The 17,306-nt window shown below is 53.4% G+C and overlaps 4 protein-coding genes across 4 annotated transcripts; 1 reads left to right on the top strand and 3 right to left on the bottom strand.

The window, feature by feature from the left end:
- Nucleotides 1-242: 242 nt before the first annotated feature.
- AKAW2_60645S (formin sepA) lies at nt 243-5,734 on the bottom strand (the record flags this gene model as incomplete). Its single annotated transcript, XM_041692794.1, has 2 exons — nt 243-1,073; nt 1,130-5,734. The coding sequence occupies 2 exons, from the start codon at nt 5,732-5,734 to the stop codon at nt 243-245; spliced, it is 5,436 nt and encodes a 1,811-aa protein (XP_041546143.1).
- Nucleotides 5,735-6,592: 858 nt separating this feature from the next.
- AKAW2_60644A (uncharacterized protein) lies at nt 6,593-7,097 on the top strand (the record flags this gene model as incomplete). Its single annotated transcript, XM_041692793.1, has 2 exons — nt 6,593-6,619; nt 6,684-7,097. The coding sequence occupies 2 exons, from the start codon at nt 6,593-6,595 to the stop codon at nt 7,095-7,097; spliced, it is 441 nt and encodes a 146-aa protein (XP_041546142.1).
- Nucleotides 7,098-8,154: 1,057 nt separating this feature from the next.
- fdh (formate dehydrogenase (NAD+) FDH1) lies at nt 8,155-9,569 on the bottom strand (the record flags this gene model as incomplete). The annotated part of the gene is made up of 3 exons (XM_041692792.1): nt 8,155-9,046; nt 9,137-9,312; nt 9,381-9,569. The coding sequence occupies 3 exons, from the start codon at nt 9,567-9,569 to the stop codon at nt 8,155-8,157; spliced, it is 1,257 nt and encodes a 418-aa protein (XP_041546141.1).
- Nucleotides 9,570-12,168: 2,599 nt separating this feature from the next.
- NAM2 (leucine--tRNA ligase NAM2) lies at nt 12,169-15,269 on the bottom strand (the record flags this gene model as incomplete). The annotated part of the gene is made up of 3 exons (XM_041692791.1): nt 12,169-14,478; nt 14,535-14,675; nt 14,745-15,269. The coding sequence occupies 3 exons, from the start codon at nt 15,267-15,269 to the stop codon at nt 12,169-12,171; spliced, it is 2,976 nt and encodes a 991-aa protein (XP_041546140.1).
- Nucleotides 15,270-17,306: the final 2,037 nt, after the last annotated feature.

Raw genomic sequence — 17,306 nt, 5'->3', positions numbered from 1 at the left:
AAAGCCAGGCAAGCCAGAGAAAAAGGGGGTAAGTTCATCCTGGCATAGTATACACTCAAACAGCATAATGAGATCTTTCCGAGACGACATGAGTTAGTCTATCAAACATTAGATTAGGAAAGAGGGGAGGAAAGACACTCCTTGCGGACAAGGAGGAAAGGATGCAAGATGAAAGAAAAAATGGGCAAATGAAATGAAATCAATAAAAGAAGGATGGTAGTAGAAAGGCAATGGTTGCCCAACTACTCAATGGATCTGCTCGACGGTGAGCCTTCCATCAGTTCATCGTCACCAGGCGACCGAAGCTGTTGGTCTGCTGTTGGTGATACCACGATTGCCGGTGTCAGGGGCGGTTGTGGAAGGGGATCGTCTCCAGATCGAGGACTTGTAGCATCATCCGGCTCCAAATCTGTCCTGGGAGGCGAAATGGGTTCGGGCACGGAGGTGGCCGCAGAGCCCTCGGCGCTGTTATTGCTGGTGCTGCCTCCGTTTCGTCTCCGTAACCTGCGTTTCCGACGCTCTTCTTCCGCTGTTTCTCGGCGTCTTCTCATTCGGTCGCCGTCCATGTTATCACGAAGGCCCTGCAGCATGCTCGCGGCACGATCCGCCACGTCTTCGCTTTCCGATACATGTTGCGGGTCCTTCTTGCTCTCAGAGGTTTCTGCTTCAAGGAGGGGAGGACTCAGCAGCCCTGACGCGGCGGCATTTGCTTCGCTATCATTGTCGTTGCCCGCCTTGCTGTTGCTACCATCGTTTTCGGCTTCGTTCCCTCCTTCTGGTGCCTCAGCTCCAGCAACATCCGGCATCTTTTGGCCGGAAGCGACACGAACTTGGTGTCGCTCCTTCAGCCTAGCACGACGGCGGCGGTCACGCTGGTCTCTGGCTTGCGGCGCTGCGGCGCGGAGCTTCTCCAGGAGCGAATCCATGGCCCCGCTTGTAGCTGGCGACGGTGGAGCGTCACTTGCAGAGGCGGCGCCATTGGCAAGCCCGGCATTGATATTCCGCTTGCGAGCCAAGGACGCCTCGGTGCGTCTCCGGCTTTCTTCCAGCGAAATGTTCTTCTCCTTGGATTTCTGCACGACCATTGGTTAGCAAACATTCTTAGATGATACTGGACAATCAAACTCACCTTCCACTCTAGCAAGAAGGAAGCCAGCTTCGCGAAGAAGTCTCGGCGGGCACCCTCATCGGAATTGTCTTCTCCATAGAAGACCATGATGTCATCATAGGATTTGATCATCTCATCCAAGTAGAGCTGCATCTGCTCGGCCTTCCGTCTAGCATCCTTCATACTCCGCTGAACGATCTGGCTAACGCGATCCTGGGGGTGGAACTTCTTCGGGTCACTGAGGTTTCCGGCGTCTAAGCTGGCCTGTACATTCTTGATGTTGTCAATGTACTTCTTCGCATCCGTCCGCAGCTGGTCGACGTTGAGCTTCTGGATAGCGACGACACCATTGATCTCGTCCACGAAGCCCTCCCATTCGGGATACTGGTTACGGACAATGCGCTCCACTAAATCAGCAAAAGTGGTTTCGTTCTTGTCATCCTTGACCATGCCCAGCCGGGCAAGAGAGCTCAGCTTGAATCCTTGAGCCTGCTTGTTGGCATCGTTCATGAAGTTACCAATGTCCAGGATTAGACCCAGGACATTCATCAGAGAAACAGAGTCTCTCAGAGATTCGCTGACCTTCACCACTTGTTGCAGCTTGGCGGAGATATGTTCATAATCAACTTCGAAGGACCGAGTTAACGCGAGAGCGCGCATTCTCGCCTTCCAGTAGTGGTTGAGCTCGTACGCGGTGTATAGGTAAATCTGATCTTCCCTTGTGAGCTCGTTGGGGTCTTGCTCTCGCTCCGCACTAGCAGCATCGGGGCCGGTCCAGTCCCTGCTGTAGGGCGCCATAGACTTGGAAATATTCTCCGGGATTGTGCACATCTCGTCCCGCTGCAGGAACTCCATGACGACCTGGTTGTCCAGAATGTCTGTATCGCAATGAATGATCATGCGTACCACATCGTCGGCAGGGAACTGCGAAAACTTGGCCATTGCGATCTGGAAGTTCTTGGACAGCTCGTTGGAGATAAGCTGTTTTTTGTCCTTGCGCTGCTTCGCTGCTGCATTGCCTCCGAAGATCTTGGTCTCCTTCGCCATGAAGAGTCTTTCAACCTCATCCAAGACACCCTTCTTAGCCAACTCTACATATTTCTCTTCTTTCTCCTGCGCAGTGGGAGCGTGAGCTGCCCACACCGTTACCTGTGGAGCATCAACCTTCTCCCAGTGAAGAGCCTTGAGCTTCTTCTTTGGCCGGATAGAAGGCATAAGAGCTGTCTTGTGTTGAGGAAGGGCTTGGGAGGCCATGTAGTTGGCTCGCCATCCTCCAAAGCCTGCGCCAGGAGGAGGTGGGGGAGGAGGGGCACCAAATGAAGCACCTGGTGGAGGGGGAGGCGGCGGCGGGAATCCTGCACCGCCTGGAGGAGGGGGCGGAGGAGGTGGAGGGGGGATTCCAACCTTTCCTCCCGGCGGCGGCGGAGGGGGGGGAGGAGGGGGAGGGGGAATTCCAACGGCACCACCAGGCGGTGGCGGAGGAGGGGGAGGGGGCGGAGGAGGAATTCCAACAGCTCCCGGAGGAGGTGGTGGTGGTGGCGGCGGCGGCGGGGGTGGAGCGGGCGCCCCCTTGGCCTCGGGCTTCTCAATTTCACTCTCAACCTTGGGTTCGTCGGTGACAGGCGCCGTGGCTTCGGGAACAACAGGCGTAGCTTCGTTATCGTCTGCGTCGATCTTAGGTACCCTCGAGGCAATTTCTCCCAGGAGGCCGTTCGCCTGCTTAGGGTTAAGTCGTGGCCGATGGAGGTCGACCAGACGCGCCCTTTCATAGATGATCTCTCCGTTCTCATCCACCTGGCCCTCCTGCTGCTGACCCTCGACAGTATCCTTCTCCATGCCGGGCAGATGGCTGCGCTTGCGCTGAACAGATCCCAAGCCCGCAACGTGATGAGCCTGGTCCTGGAACCCATCTTGCGGCTCAACATCGCCGTCCATTTGCTCACGAAGTTCGCGCAGCCGGTCTGAGGTCACATGTTGACCCCATACCTTGCCCTCCAACTTGAACTGGGTCTTGGTGCGCTCGAGTTGCATCTCCAACCGCTCAAGGAGCTTTTCACGATCCATGATGCCCCTCATATGGGACGGATCGACTTCTGCGAGGTTGTTCTTCTTGGCATTTGAAGCAGCGATGTCCTGGGCATCCCGAAGCATCAGGTAGAGCTCTCTGGTTTCCAGTTCGTTCCGTTGCAACTCCTGAGCACGCAAGCGTTGAACATCGGCGAGCTCAGCCCGTATTGACTCCTCACGTCTCCGTTGAAGTTCAATGATACCAGTCTGCTCTTCAATTTGCTTCTGCAACTTCTTTACTAGGCCGTCTGCACCCAGCTCAATCTGTGCCTTCATCTCATCCCGCTCTGCCAAGGCAGCCTCCGCAATCTGGCGCGCTTCCAAAGATTCATCGTACGCCTGTCTTGCCTCTGAATCTGTATGTAATTTGTCCAAGAGGCTCTGCACGGTGAATGTTAGACCTTGGCGGAGGTCCAGATCGGGTAGCCTGCGATCCATGGCCACGTAGCTAAGCATGGCATCGACGAGCTGGTACATCCGGAGACCATCTTCGCCAGAGTTCTCCCGGATAAGAAGCATGTGCTGCATAGCAGAGAGGAAGTAGTCGTGAGCTCGAGTACCTGTAATCCTTGAAGCAATAGCATCTGTAATTTGTAGAGGATCGTTCATGTCTTTGACCTCGCCCTCGATGCTATCCTTCACGCTGCTACTCTCACGCTGCAGAAGATCCTCGTAGTCGATGGCCTCATTCTCGCGGAAGCGCTCAATCTGCTTGTCAATGACCTCATATTGGAAACCTTCCATTTTAGTCATGAGACGCTTGATGCCGCAAGAGGTGAACTGCGCACGAATATGACAGCGCAGCTGTAGGTCGTTCTCCGGGGCGTCCACCAACATGTTGATGAGGAGCATGGTTGAGACGGCATACTCCATGAGAAGGTTCTCCATGCCTATACCACCGCTGCGGTACTCCTCACTCGCGCCCACCAAGCTACCCATCTTTCCACGGCCATCGATCGTCACTTCGACGATACGCATCCAGGCATCAAAGCGACCAGTCTCTCCATGGTGGTTCTTCACATGGTCCATAGCCTGGAGGACTTTTTGATGGCCCTGGCCTTCTGCCCAATGGCAAAGGAAGGTCAAGACTTCACTGACCAGCTTCCTTGTATTTAATCGGGGAGACAGCAGCGAGCTGACGAGAGCAACAATAACTTGCTGATGAGCGAGGGCATCATCTGCGCCATATTTGTTGTTCATCAAAGCCTTCAGGCACTTGACAATATCGTATTCACGATCCAAGTCCTTGTCACCAGTCGGGGGTGCAGGAACAGGACCTGAAGCTTTCCTCCGGTTGATCTTAGCAAGAACGTTGGTCAGGGCGATTTGGCCTTGTGCTTCGACAAAGGCTTTCACCCAACTGATTGGTTGTGTGCGCAGACTGACGCTCAAACTAGCTAATTGTTTCGACGTGATTGAATCATCCATGACCTTCTTCACGTACCACTCCGGGCTTCCCTCTTCATCGGCCCGCTCCAGAATCCCCGACGGCCCATCGTGACCATGGGTCTGCCGGGCATTCTGCCTGCGCTTCTGTTCGCCCTGAATTTCCGTCAACCGATCTTGATGAACCAGCGTCCACTTTTTCGAGGCTGGATACGCAAGCATCTGCCGTTTGGCCTGCTCAGGCAAGTTCTGCCAACCTCGCTTCTGCATCAATTCCAGAAACAACTGGTCCACAATCCGATCGTCCCTTGGACGGGTCAGGTATTGCTCGGGGTTGGCTGGTAACTTCGCGGGTTGCGCGGGCTGGGCCGACTGCCACGCAGCCTGCGCATTAGAGAGTCGGCTAGAGGTTCCATTAGATGAGTAGGTATTGCGGTCGGCAGAGTGCGAGGTTGTCAGTGTTCGAGAAGATCCGTCCGACGAAAAATAGCTCGAACCTCTAGTGTCCCGGGTGTTGGAGGAAAGTGACGAGTGGACACTGGCCTGGTCGAACGATATTCGGGAATGCGACGAGGAATCTACTGTAGATGAAGAGTTGTGACTGAATCCTGTGTTGGCAGCCGAGCTACCCGGTCGTCCCCATTGTTGATACCGAGCACCTTTGTCCCCCGAAGAGCTTCCCGCCATTGTTACATTAGACGCATGTGGCGGCGGACGAGGGCCGGTGGGGTGAGAATAAACATTATTGTCCCGGATAGTGGCCGGGTTCCAAGCGGGATACTGATGGAAATCACTGCCTCCCTTGGCAAGATGATTCGGGGATGGTTCTTTGCGTGGCGAGGTTTCGGCTTTAGAGAGATAGTCGATGGGAATCGGCGACTTGGTGTCGGCGGGGAGACTTTCATAGGGGATAGAGGTAATCACACCAGCCGTCATTGACAGCGCTGCAGGATCGATTTCGTTGGAAAAATCCATGGACTGGACGGAGGATCGCTTGGAATGGCGAGAGGAACGAGAACCCGGGGCGCTTCCAGGAGGCGCGAGGGTCTCGAAGCCTGTATGGGCATCGTGGCGATCGTCTACCGGTTTCTCCTTGTGCAGCTTCCTCCCGAAGAACGATTTCCCAGCGGAAGTCTGTCTCGATTTGTCAGGCGCGGACGTGGTGGTTGGCATCTTGACGGACGTCGCTGGGGAGATGCAGGGCGCAGCATGAGCGTAATCCGCTGGGGCAAGAGCGTTGAGGTGGCAGACAGTCGTCGGAGGCTGTAGATTGAGAAGAATAGGTCGCTCTCAATCTCTGCGAAGGCCAGGATCACATCCAGCTCAAGGCGACAACTTATTCCAGACACTCCTGACTAACACTAATTAATAGCCGCTGCGGAGCAGCGTTGGCACGAGGGGGGGGGGAAAGGATGCCACCAAAGACGGACGCTTCTCCCAACAGACAGATGAAGAAGGTGACTTGAAGAAATGAGAGTCAAAGGAGCGGTCTGTAATGACGGCTCCCAGTAGGGCTATCCTACTCTGGCAAATCCCAGGATCGGGCTTTAGTGGCTGGAGTCTTTTTGCACGTCAGGTCGTGGAAGCACGGGCATCAGGGGGGGCAGCACCACTTGAGGCGGCTCTAGAACGCGGTAGGGGCCGGAGGTATCACGTGAATTACACCATTCATGCCTCAGGAAACTGGCCCTTCACCTCCGATCACGTGGAGCTGTCTCATGCCGGAGACTCTCGGAGATGCTGTCAGTGTCAGATTCAGGGCAGACCCCGGATTGCTGCCGTTGCTGCAGAAGACCAACTGGTAACTCAGCGTCGGGGGATGGTCAGCCTGCCAGTCACATCGAACTACTCTAAGCGCCGTCGCAGGACATGACAAGTTTCCGCTATTAATCGGGGATTATTGGCTTGATTTGGCGCCGTGTGTTTGGCGCCTGTCTATCTACTTCCTTCCCGCTGCTGCCTTGGCCGCGCATTCTCGAGATCAAGATCGTTGCAGGCGAAGGGAGCTGAGCACCACACACACACGCCACAATGGGTTCCGCAACTAACTTTGCCAAAGTATTCCCTCTCTCGAACTCTCCTAATTCTTCCGAAATCCTTCTAGCTGACACTTTCTACTCAGACCATCATCATCCCCGCCGTGATCTCCCTGACGCTCTACCTCTTGTTCTCCTTCGTGATCATCCCCTTCTTCCGTCGCTATCATCAACGATACTCCCAGTACCTTCCGCTCCATACTATCTCCGCACATACTACGACACTCCGGGATCGTATCGCGGATGCTTTAATGCGACGATTCCTTCCGTCGGTCTGGCGACAATCACAATTCGACCAGCACGACAACATCAGTATATACGATGAAGAGGGAGAGATCATGGTAGGGATGGACATGGACCCTTCACGGCGAGAAGCGCTCGAGCGTCGACGGAGCACCGCCGGGGATGCGGAGAGTCGCTTGAGTCGTGAACTTGAAGCGGGGTTCATGGATGATAGTGATGATGACGAGGGACATGCCCATGCTCAGTCACGTCGCTGATTTCTGTTCCTTCTGTACATATTACACCACCATGTAAGGAACCATTGGCGTTTGGGATGGGTAATAGATATAATAGACATCTATTCTTGCTGAACCTTTGCGGTAGTACAGATAGAGCTCAATGCATATCTGTCTAGATAAACTCAATGGGCACTATTAAACTACCTGCATGCGTACATATCTAGACCAATGCATGCACTGATAATCACCACCATGAAATATCAACTCCGTCCGTCCGGACTACCAACAAACAACCCCTTACTTCGTCTCCAACCCCACGTCGTAACTCAATTCTCCAAACCCCCATCAATCAAATTAACCCCAAACAAACAACCCAAAGAAGAAGGTACTACTGTACATACCCTAATTCCCTTCACAAGCAACTACTACTAAACTACCTAGGTCCCCCAGCCGAACCCCAACCCGACCTAAACAAATCCATAACACAAGGGAAATAGAAAGAAAAGAGCAGATCACTAAACCAACAAAAGTATATCATCCGAAACTATACAAACTCAAATACCACTACCAGAGCAAAGCAATAATCATAAGACCTAAAAAATCGTAATGTGTATACTAGTCTCCCACTAAATCAGAGGCTGGTCCGTGGTTCTGGCCTGCCGGGGAAGTTTGCTGTGGTCAAGCTTTGTGCTTTTGGGGGGTGATCGGCGCCCCACTATCTGCTTTTATCTTTCTGCTTGGTGGGGAGTAAATTGTGGGTTTGAATATGGTAATGATGAAGAAAGTTGGACTAAAATGACGAGCTGGTGTTCGAGTCGAGTCCATTGTTTTTGAGTTTGTGGACTGGATTGGTTTGGATTTGGGGAGAGAGGGGCGTTATTGATTGTTGGTCTGGCTGGAGTGCTGTGTTGGTGCTGGGATGATCGCGGGGAGAGTCCGAGGAATTACGAGTCTACGTTAGTGAGAACAAATTCGAAGACTAACAGTTTGAACAGTAAGAAAAAGTTTTGATTTCAGGTATCATAAGCTAATCATAACGGGAGGAAATAGGCCGAATACAGATCGATCCATGCATCTCATCATCATCGTCTTCCATTTAGGCCTTGTTGCGCTGGCCGTAGGCCTTGGTAACGTAGTCACCGCCGTGGACAATGAGGTCCTGGGGGCGGTAGTCGTGGCGGCCGGAGAAGTAGCTCTCGAGGATGGCCTTGGTACCGTTGGCGTAACGGATCTGGGCATCGATGGAGGTACCGGACATGTGAGGAACCATGGCGTTGCCGCCGCCCCAGGGGCCCTGGACGGTGCGCAGAGGGTGGTCGGCGGGGGCGGGCTGGGGGAACCAGACGTCACCACCGTATCCGCGGAGGTGGCCAGACTTGACGGCCTCGGCGACATCCTCCTTGACAACGATGGCACCACGAGCGGTGTTGACGAGCCAAGAGCCCTTCTTCATCTTGGAGATGAGCTCCTTGTTGAACAGACCGCGGGTCTTCTCGTGCAGGGGGCAGTTGATGGTGACAACATCGCACTGAGCGAGCATCTCCTCGAGGTCGTCGACGCGGCGGCAGCCGATCTCCTTCTCAACCTCGGGGGAAAGGGGCTGGTAGTCGTAGTAGAGGAGCTCCTTGCAGTCGAAGGGCTTGAGACGGCGGAGGACACGCTCTCCGATACGGCCAACGGCAACGGTACCGACGACCTTACCCTCGAGGTCGAACTCGTTCTTAGCGACAGCGGCAACGTCCCACTCGCCGCGGCGGATCTGCTCGTGGGCGGGAACGAAGTTGCGGACCAGGGTCAGGATGGTCATGACAACGTGCTCAGCGACGGAGACGACGTTGCAGCCGGTGACCTCGGCGACGGTGATACCGCCATTGGTCTTGTTGGCAGCGTTCAGGTCAACGTGGTCGGAACCGACACCAGCAGTGACGGCGATCTTGAGGTTCTTGGCCTTGGCCAGACGCTCAGCAGTGAGGTAACCGGGGTGGAAGCTATTGCGGGCAACCAGTCAGCTATTTAGTTCCCGTAGTTGCCAAGTTCCCTGGGGCGGATAACTGTGGGTAGTGAAGTGGGTCACATACGGAGTGGTGATGATGACTTCAGCGTCGACGAGCTCCTTGTCGAAGGTCGAGTTCTCGCCCTCCTTGTCGGAGGTGGTGACCAGAGTGTGACCCTGCTCCTCGAGCCACTTCCTCAAGCCGAGCTCGTTCTCGGTGGTACCCAGAAGACCGGGCTGCTGCTTGGCGTGCTCACCGCCCTATTTGGAGATGGTTAGCATCTGGTGGTTTACGAGGCAGAAGAAAGTGATGCTATCCGGGTACTTACGTCATAGAGGACCATAAGAACCTTGCCCTGCAGATTCGCGGAGGCGGTTAGCGTACGTGCACCAGCGATCGAGTTAGCCAGAGGAGCAGCCCGGAATGGGCTGCTGGCCGCGGGCGCGAAGGCTCCCTTGGAGAGAAGAGAGGTGGCAGGTCGCCGAAGTTGGCGGGAGAAAGAGCGCATAAATACCATTGTGAAGATGAGTTAAGTAAAATGAGATGAGATGATGTAGAGATGGGATTGTTGGGATGCTGGTAAGATACCTATGGCAGGAGGGTCAGCTTGAGGTTTAAATACATCCCGGATTTGGAGAACGTGGGAAGTAGTAGTAGATGCATCGGATTGCAAAGTCGGGGAAGCCGAATGAGCGGCAAGCAACAACAGTAGCAACAGCGAACAAGGGGAAGCGGGGAGACAGGAAAGCATGTGTGGAGAAGCAACTATGGATGGCAGGCAAGCATGCCACAGGGCAGAGCCGATGCCAGATGGAGGATGATGATGCAGGGGTGGCTTACCGAAAGCGGCGGTGGAGTTTCAAGAAACCTTGGAGAGGGATGAGCAAAGTATGATGAGACAAGTTGTGATGCGATGAGATGCAGATGCAGAGAGATGAGGATGGAATGAGACTGACAAGGACGGGGAATTTCGCCAAATATATAGACTTCACTGGGTCCTCTTTTTTTTTTACTGTACTATGTAAGTGAGCACCACAATTGCCCCCCCTCCATCCCCTCTTGGCCCATATTCAGAAAGGGTGCTCCATCCACATCTGCGATAGGATGGCGCCAAATCCGGATAGGAGGGCACCAAGCAGGCAGTAGGAGCACAAGGCCATCATCTGGGTCTGACCCAGCAAGTGGCAGGAGAGGGGGGAATAGTTTGGGACCCTCAAATCAGCCCCGAGAGTTGGAGCAAGGAACTGGAACCCCACCAGCCAGCAATTGAAGTTGGGCGATCGTCCGGGTTGGCGGCAGTTTCGCATCGGCACGGACGACGTTTCGGTCCAGTTGTTGTCTCCGCACGCGGGACAAGTACTACTGTAAACTAGTCTAGTAGCACATAGACAGCCGCGGATGGTCGGCTGGCTCTAGGTTAGGTTTGTATAGATCGATACCGTCGAAAGCTTGAAATCCACACCTCGGGCAGTTGACACATTACGGAGTATACTAGTATGTATTGAACTACTAAACTATTTAGTAGATGAGCCTTGATTGGAAAATGCAAGCAGTGGTATCATAGCGGTAAAGCAACTGAAAACCAATACAACAATATAATTGATTGTATAACTCCAATCTCAGTCACAGATTAATTGCCATCCCAACATATGTCCTACTGCAGGGGTTTGCCCACGGCCATGCGGGGTCTCAGAAATCTAGAAACCATTGGGAAAAGAAAAGGCATGGCATGCTTAATGAGACTCGTGAGGGGAACCCGAGCCTGGGCCGAGAGTGCCTGCAGGGCCGGAGGTATGTCGGGCGTAGAGTTTCCATGGGGAAACGGAAAACCTGCCAGCCTGTCTGTCATCCGCAAGTGACAATGGCCAAATGGGCCTTCCTTTCCTACGGGTATCGTTGAGGGAGGATCTTTTAGCTCAATTCAGTCAATTCTCTTGCTATCCACTCTTGCCATTTAGTGTATCCACCGATGTCTGCGGACAGAATTACTGCTTCTGCTGACTTCTGTTCCCGATTGGGATAGCTGTTACTCCCCCTCACGAGGGGTTGTCTCCGTATCGCCACTATCCCATATCTAGACTAGTGGCAATGCTGCATGAGGGGTAACCCCTCACCTCAATTGGGAACAGCCAAACAGACAAACTAATAGGAACCGGCATGGCCATCCATCCCACCGACTGGGAGACTAAGTCGAATTGCTGCTTGCTGCTGCTACGACTACTCAATCCACCCGAGTCTCGGAATCCCAGGTGCCGTTGATAGCGTGATGTATCTATTTCGGTCTAGCCAGGTCTCTCTTACCTGTCCAAATTGAGAGGAAAAAAAATGACATGAGGAGACCAAGAATCGGTTCATGCGACTTCCTCTCAAAAGCTCGTCTCTCCGCAGATAAACCCGCCCGTCCGTCCACAACCCCCAAAAAGTTGCTTCCATCTTGGAACAACTTGGAATCCAAGCACCGAGCGATTCCCGTGTTTCAGCCGGACCATGGGTGCCCCTGTGCGACCGTGAACAATGCCATCACAACAAGATGGAAGGAAGACAAGGCAGAGCCAGATCCACCTGTCAAGTGTTGTCAAGTGTCAGGAATACATCACCACCACCACTACCTTGGGGGAGGCGCGCCTATGAGGGGAAGCCCGGCTCCACCACCTCCTCACTTTGGAACGGTGCATCGCCTTTCCGGCCACATCACGCGATGGAACCCTCGTTGGCCCCAACTTTTGAGGGGTAGGAAAATACTACCAGTTGTTGGGTAGTTTAGCCACGGCTTCCGGCCTCACGGAGCTCGACTGATCAAAAAATAGGAAATGCGCGCCTATCGTCGGGCGGGCGAACGGCCTCCCAATTTCCAAAAAGTTTTTTTTGTTGGCCAAGGTACCAACTATGCGCATATACACACTGACTGGTTGAATGGCTTCGCGGGTTAGGCCTGTCAAATATTGTCGCGCTCGTCAGTGTCTCAGAGGAGATGGTTACTTTATTTGTTTTGGCCTTGTTGCCTTTCGTCTAATATACATGCATGGGTCTATAGTTACATGCGCGCTCCACCAGGGGAGGATTAATTTTCTTTACAACAGCCCGAGATTCCAGACACTGTAGGGCGGCCCTGAGCGCTAAAACACCACATTGACCAACTTGCCGCCCTTGACGACAATCACCCGTCTACGCTTCTCCCAATCGTTCTTCTTTCGCAGCCAGAATTGTCCTTCGTCCGTCTCCAAGATCCGGTTGATAATCCAGTCTTGTTCCTCCGTGACCGTACCGCTAGCTTCGGGCGCGGTCGTGGGGGAAAGACGCCGAGGGATCGTGATTGTAAATCGCAACTTGCCATTGATCTGGACGGCGACCACTTGGCCACCGCGGGCAGACAGAATGTCGGCCTCCTCGGGCTTCAGCAGAGGAGTTGGCCATGGACAGTCAAGGATGGCGGGGACATTGGTGGTGGTGGATGGCTTCCCCGCAGTCACGGGACCATTGAGGATCTCCCAACACTCGGACGCCAGCGCGGGCGCGATCGGCGAAAGCAGCCGGAGCAGGGAAGAAATAGATAGGTAGAGGACCTGCGGCGAAGTGGGCGTCGACGACGACAACGAGTTGGTCAACTTGGTCAGGTCGGAGATGACAGTGTTCAGCCCGTATGGATTTTTCTCAATACAGCTGGTGACGGAGGAAATGGTGCGGTGGGTGGCAAGCACAGCATCCGCATCGCTGTCGCTCAGATCCTGTAGAGAGCTGGGCAAGCCGGTCGCGTGGCCGGAGGAGGCCTCCAAGTCGGCTGGCTGCAATGTAAACGAGGACGAAGCCAGGCTCTGCTGCGCATCGTTCACCAACTTCCAGAGTCGACCAAACCAGCGCTCAATGCCCACGATCTTCGTTTCGTCCCATTCGAGTACCTCACTGACCGGAGCCGAGAAAAGGACATGGGCGCGAGTGGTATCGGCGCCGTATCTCAATGCACAGCCGGTCGGATCGACTCCGTTGTGCTTGCTCTTGGACATCTTCTCAAAGGACACATTGGGCGTAATCTGGGTGCCTTTGATCAGTGGCTTGTCGGGGCTGGAAAGATCCACTTCGGAGGGGAGCAGGAATCTCCCCGTAGACGGCTCCGAATACGTCTTGCCGTGGACCATACCTTGGGAGAGGAGAGTCTTGAATGGTTCAAACGGCGCCGCGACATTTCCAGCTCGGGCGATTTCCGGGAACAATTCGGATTGGGAAAGGAATTTGTAGATGAATCGGGCGTATAGCAGGTGCAAGATCGCATGCTCAACACCGCCAATGTAGACATCGACCGGGCGTGCCGCTGACGGCGAAAACGGCTGTACCTTGTTCTTCGGGTCCAAGAACCGGAGGAAGTACCATGAAGAGTCGACGAAGGTGTCCATGGTGTCGGTATCCCGCTTAGCAGGCCCGCCACAGCTCGGACATTTCGTGTTCACCCACTCATGGGATGACTCGAGAGGGTTGCCTCTCTTGCCCTTCAGCCAGTCCCCTTCAATCTTGGGCAACTTGACAGGGAGCTGGTCATCTGGCACAGGTACAGGGCCGCAATCGCCGCAGTGGATGATAGGGATGGGAGCCCCCCAGTAGCGCTGTCGGCTGATCAACCAGTCTCTAAGCCTCCATTGTTCGACAAAGTCACCACGTCCGACCTGTTTCAGATCGGTGACAATCTGCTTTTTGGCCTCGCTAGAGTGGAGACCCTCGTACTTCCAGCACAAGGAGTTAAGATACCCCTCTTGCGTAAAGGCCTTTGCATCCGCAGAGGAAACAATGCTCGCATCACCACTGTCTGCCCCGGCTTCCCCTTTGGGTCCAACGACAACGGGTATGGAATCGGGGTTCACATTATCTCTGAAGAAGGCAAGGTCTCTGGCGTCGTGGCCTGGGACACCCATCACTGCGCCCTCGCCGTAGTCACTAAGGACGTATGGTGCTGCGAATACAGGCAGCTGACGGGCGACATGGGGGCTCTCCTTGTCAATAACATGCAGAGGGTGAGAAGCAGTGACGCTGGAAAGTTTGTAGCCAGCCTTGGAGTCAGGCGGAAGCGACGCGGCAGTATCCAGGAATTTGCGCAGTTCCGGATCCTTCTCCGCTGCCTCCAGGACAATAGGATGATCCAGAGAAAGGGCGAGGTACTCAACTCCGTAAAGAGTATCTGGTCGCGTGGTGAAAACATCGATATCGATGTCTGTGCCATTATTGCCATTGACAGCCACAGGGAACTTGATCTTGGCACCCTGCGATTTTCCAAGCCAGTTCCGCTGCATGGAAAGGACACGCTCCGGCCAGCCGCCCGCCAAAGAGTCAAGATCCTCTAAAAGCATTTCCTTGAAATCCGTGATACGGAAGAACCATTGCTTCAGCTTCAGCTTCTCGACCTTTGCTCCCGAGCGCCAAGAGAAGCCATTGGCATCGACCTGCACCAAGAGTGAGCCATTTGAAACCCGTGTGTAATCCAAGCCATAACACCCACCTGCTCATTAGCCAGCACCGTCTTATCAACCGGATCGTAATTGACCAACGCCTCAGCTTGGTATGCAAGGCCCTTCTCGTATAGCATAAGAAATATCCGCTGGGTATGTTCGTAGAACTCGGGTGCGCACGTTGCTAGTTCCTGCGTTTTAGACAACCAACATGTCAGCAAAGCTGGTAGTCATGTAGGCCGCACATCCAATACACATACCCGGTCCCAATCGAAAGAGGTTGAAATACTTCGTAATTGCTCTTTCATCTTCGTTATATTCGACTCCGTCCATTCCGCAGGGTCTATCCCCCGTTCGATCGCCGCATTCTCCGCCGGCAGGCCAAACGCATCCCAACCCATTGGATGGAGGACCTCATGTCCGCGCATCCGGTAAAACCTAGCCAGCACATCGGAAATAGTGTATACGCGCAGATGCCCCATATGCAACGTCCCCGACGGGTAGGGGAACATCGACAGGATGTATGATTTGGGTTTTGCGTCTCCGTCGGCCGATGCCTTGGAGGGCGGCTTCAATGAATCTGTGTGCCATTTTTCCTGCCACTTTCTATCCAGGGCTAAGAGGTCGAGTTTCTTGGAAATTGATGTCGCAGCTGCGGAGGTTGTCGCATAACGAGAAGGAATACCGGTCGGTCGTGAAATCGGACGAGATGCGCAGTTCCATCGGGCTGGGGGTGAGAGCGCCGACCGTGTCGGGCTCAATCGAAATCGTAGTAGGGATTGCATGTTGGTCGTATAATCATTATGCCGTGGGAGAGGAGTATTGCGCCATTGACTGGCGCGGATTGGTGGGCTGGAGAGCTGGCAGTGGTGGAATTTCCGTCAAGATTTCTTGATCGGATGGCTGAAGTCATATCGGCGGATCGGCATCGCCCGATAGGGAATAGTGTCAGCAAACAAGCAACATTGGTAGACACATGAGACTGTCAGGAAGTTACAGTATAGATTATACAACCCTGTTGTCGTTTTTCCATGAGCGTCACGTAAGATTAGTACTAGTTAGTAGTAATAATCTGTAGAATTGTTCGATCATCGCACGGCTACTACTAGAGGCGAATCTACTACTGGTACTGTAGTTAGAGGTAAGTTTCCTGCGGGAATATATATCCACAGCTACTTAGTCTGTAGTGACACTGAAGAGACTGAATCATTGGGACTCACCAATGATATTACTCAACTACTACCAATATCATGAACATGCATTCTAGGTATGAGTACTAAGCATCCCAGTATTGCACACATGACCAACTCCAGGGAGAAAGCAATAATCAAACCGCAGTCCGATCGGGGACACTTTCAAAGAGATGCTTCTGGGTGAATTTCTTGTGCTTCCCTATGAAGTCGTGATGATCTTCTTGTACGGCCATGGCCGCAGAGTGCCTATGACATTTGAGATCACATCTATTGACAAAACTAGAATCATCGAGTCGGAAAATAATCACCTACAAAGTAACAAAAGTGTACACATTGGCGGACTTGAGAAGCTCGGCTTGGAAAAGAATTCGTAAGTAGCTGGTTGGACTAGGGCACCATCATCAGAGCCAATTTGCTGGCTATGTACTCTAACAACACCAGTTCTAGCTATGATATCAGATCACCTTGCGGAAGTTCATGACGAGAGAAGAAGAAATGCGACCAATAACGATGAGGTCTCTATCGTCTTAAGTTCAAGGGATTGCAGGGTCGGCAGGTACCCGTTGTGCCTAGAGACTTTAGTACTAGTATCTAGAATCTCGCACCCATCCGTCGGGCTCGGAGACTTGCCGTAGTCTCGTTGATTCTCGAGCTCCGACTCGCCATCCACCCACCGCATGTACTGGAATTCCCGTCCGCATCGCCAAGATTGGATCTAGATAGAGCTTCCCGTCTCGATCCCATCTGCTTTTACTGGACCAGACCCTTTCTTTAGACGCGGGATCGTGAATCTCATGGCCCACGTATTCATGAACACCTGTTCCACGGAATCACGCCCTGAAGAATTTAACAAGGCGGCCTAGACATTCCAACTGAGTAAGTACCTACGGGGCTCCACTCACGGAGTAGTTACTCCGTGTGACTTTCCAGATTGATCAAGAGAATCACGAGCAGATTCTATTTTCTGACTCAGTTTTTGAAGGCTCGGTTTCTGGATCAGCCACCCTCGGCACGGAAGGACCTCTATGAGGAAACTGGCCTCCTTTTTCCAGTGTGAATCATCGCTTGTTCGGATGGCAGCTCCTCTAACTAGTCCGTCCGTTTAGGGGTAAATGGAAAAAGGAGAGCCATTGTAGGGGAAATGTTTCTATCCTTAGGGTTCCATATTGCGGCTGAAGGACGGATAGCGCTCTAGAACCTTTGCATCATCGCTCTCGTGTGCGTATTCATGTAGATGAACAGCAAGCCACAGCAAGCCGGTAACTTATTCCAGACATGGTGGTAACATAGAAGCCGTGGGATTAATTCCCGACGCGTTGATGACGCTCGTGCTGTGCAGAGCTGCTGTACGATACATCTACGGCCAACAGTGGGGGTAAGTAAACACGAGCCGGAGTAAACCACGAAGCGTGCCGATGCAAAGATAGATATAGGGGAGCCTGCATCGCCTCGAAATATGTACGTAGATCGATCGGCACAGCAGTCTATTTTTTGACCGTCCTGTCGGAATTGCACCTCCGTCGTCACTGAATTTGATTGCAGCAGGCGTGGATAGGGAGCGGAAGAGTCAACGGTGCCTGAATCCCCAGGCAAGAATTAAGGGGTCACGGGCGGCAAGTGGGAATCTCG

This window comes from Aspergillus luchuensis, chromosome 6, assembly GCF_016861625.1.
Source record: "Aspergillus luchuensis IFO 4308 DNA, chromosome 6, nearly complete sequence".
Classification (NCBI taxonomy): Eukaryota; Fungi; Ascomycota; class Eurotiomycetes; order Eurotiales; family Aspergillaceae; genus Aspergillus; species Aspergillus luchuensis.
The sequence above is the reverse complement of the archived record's forward strand: the minus strand, read 5'-3'. Positions and strand labels throughout refer to the sequence as shown.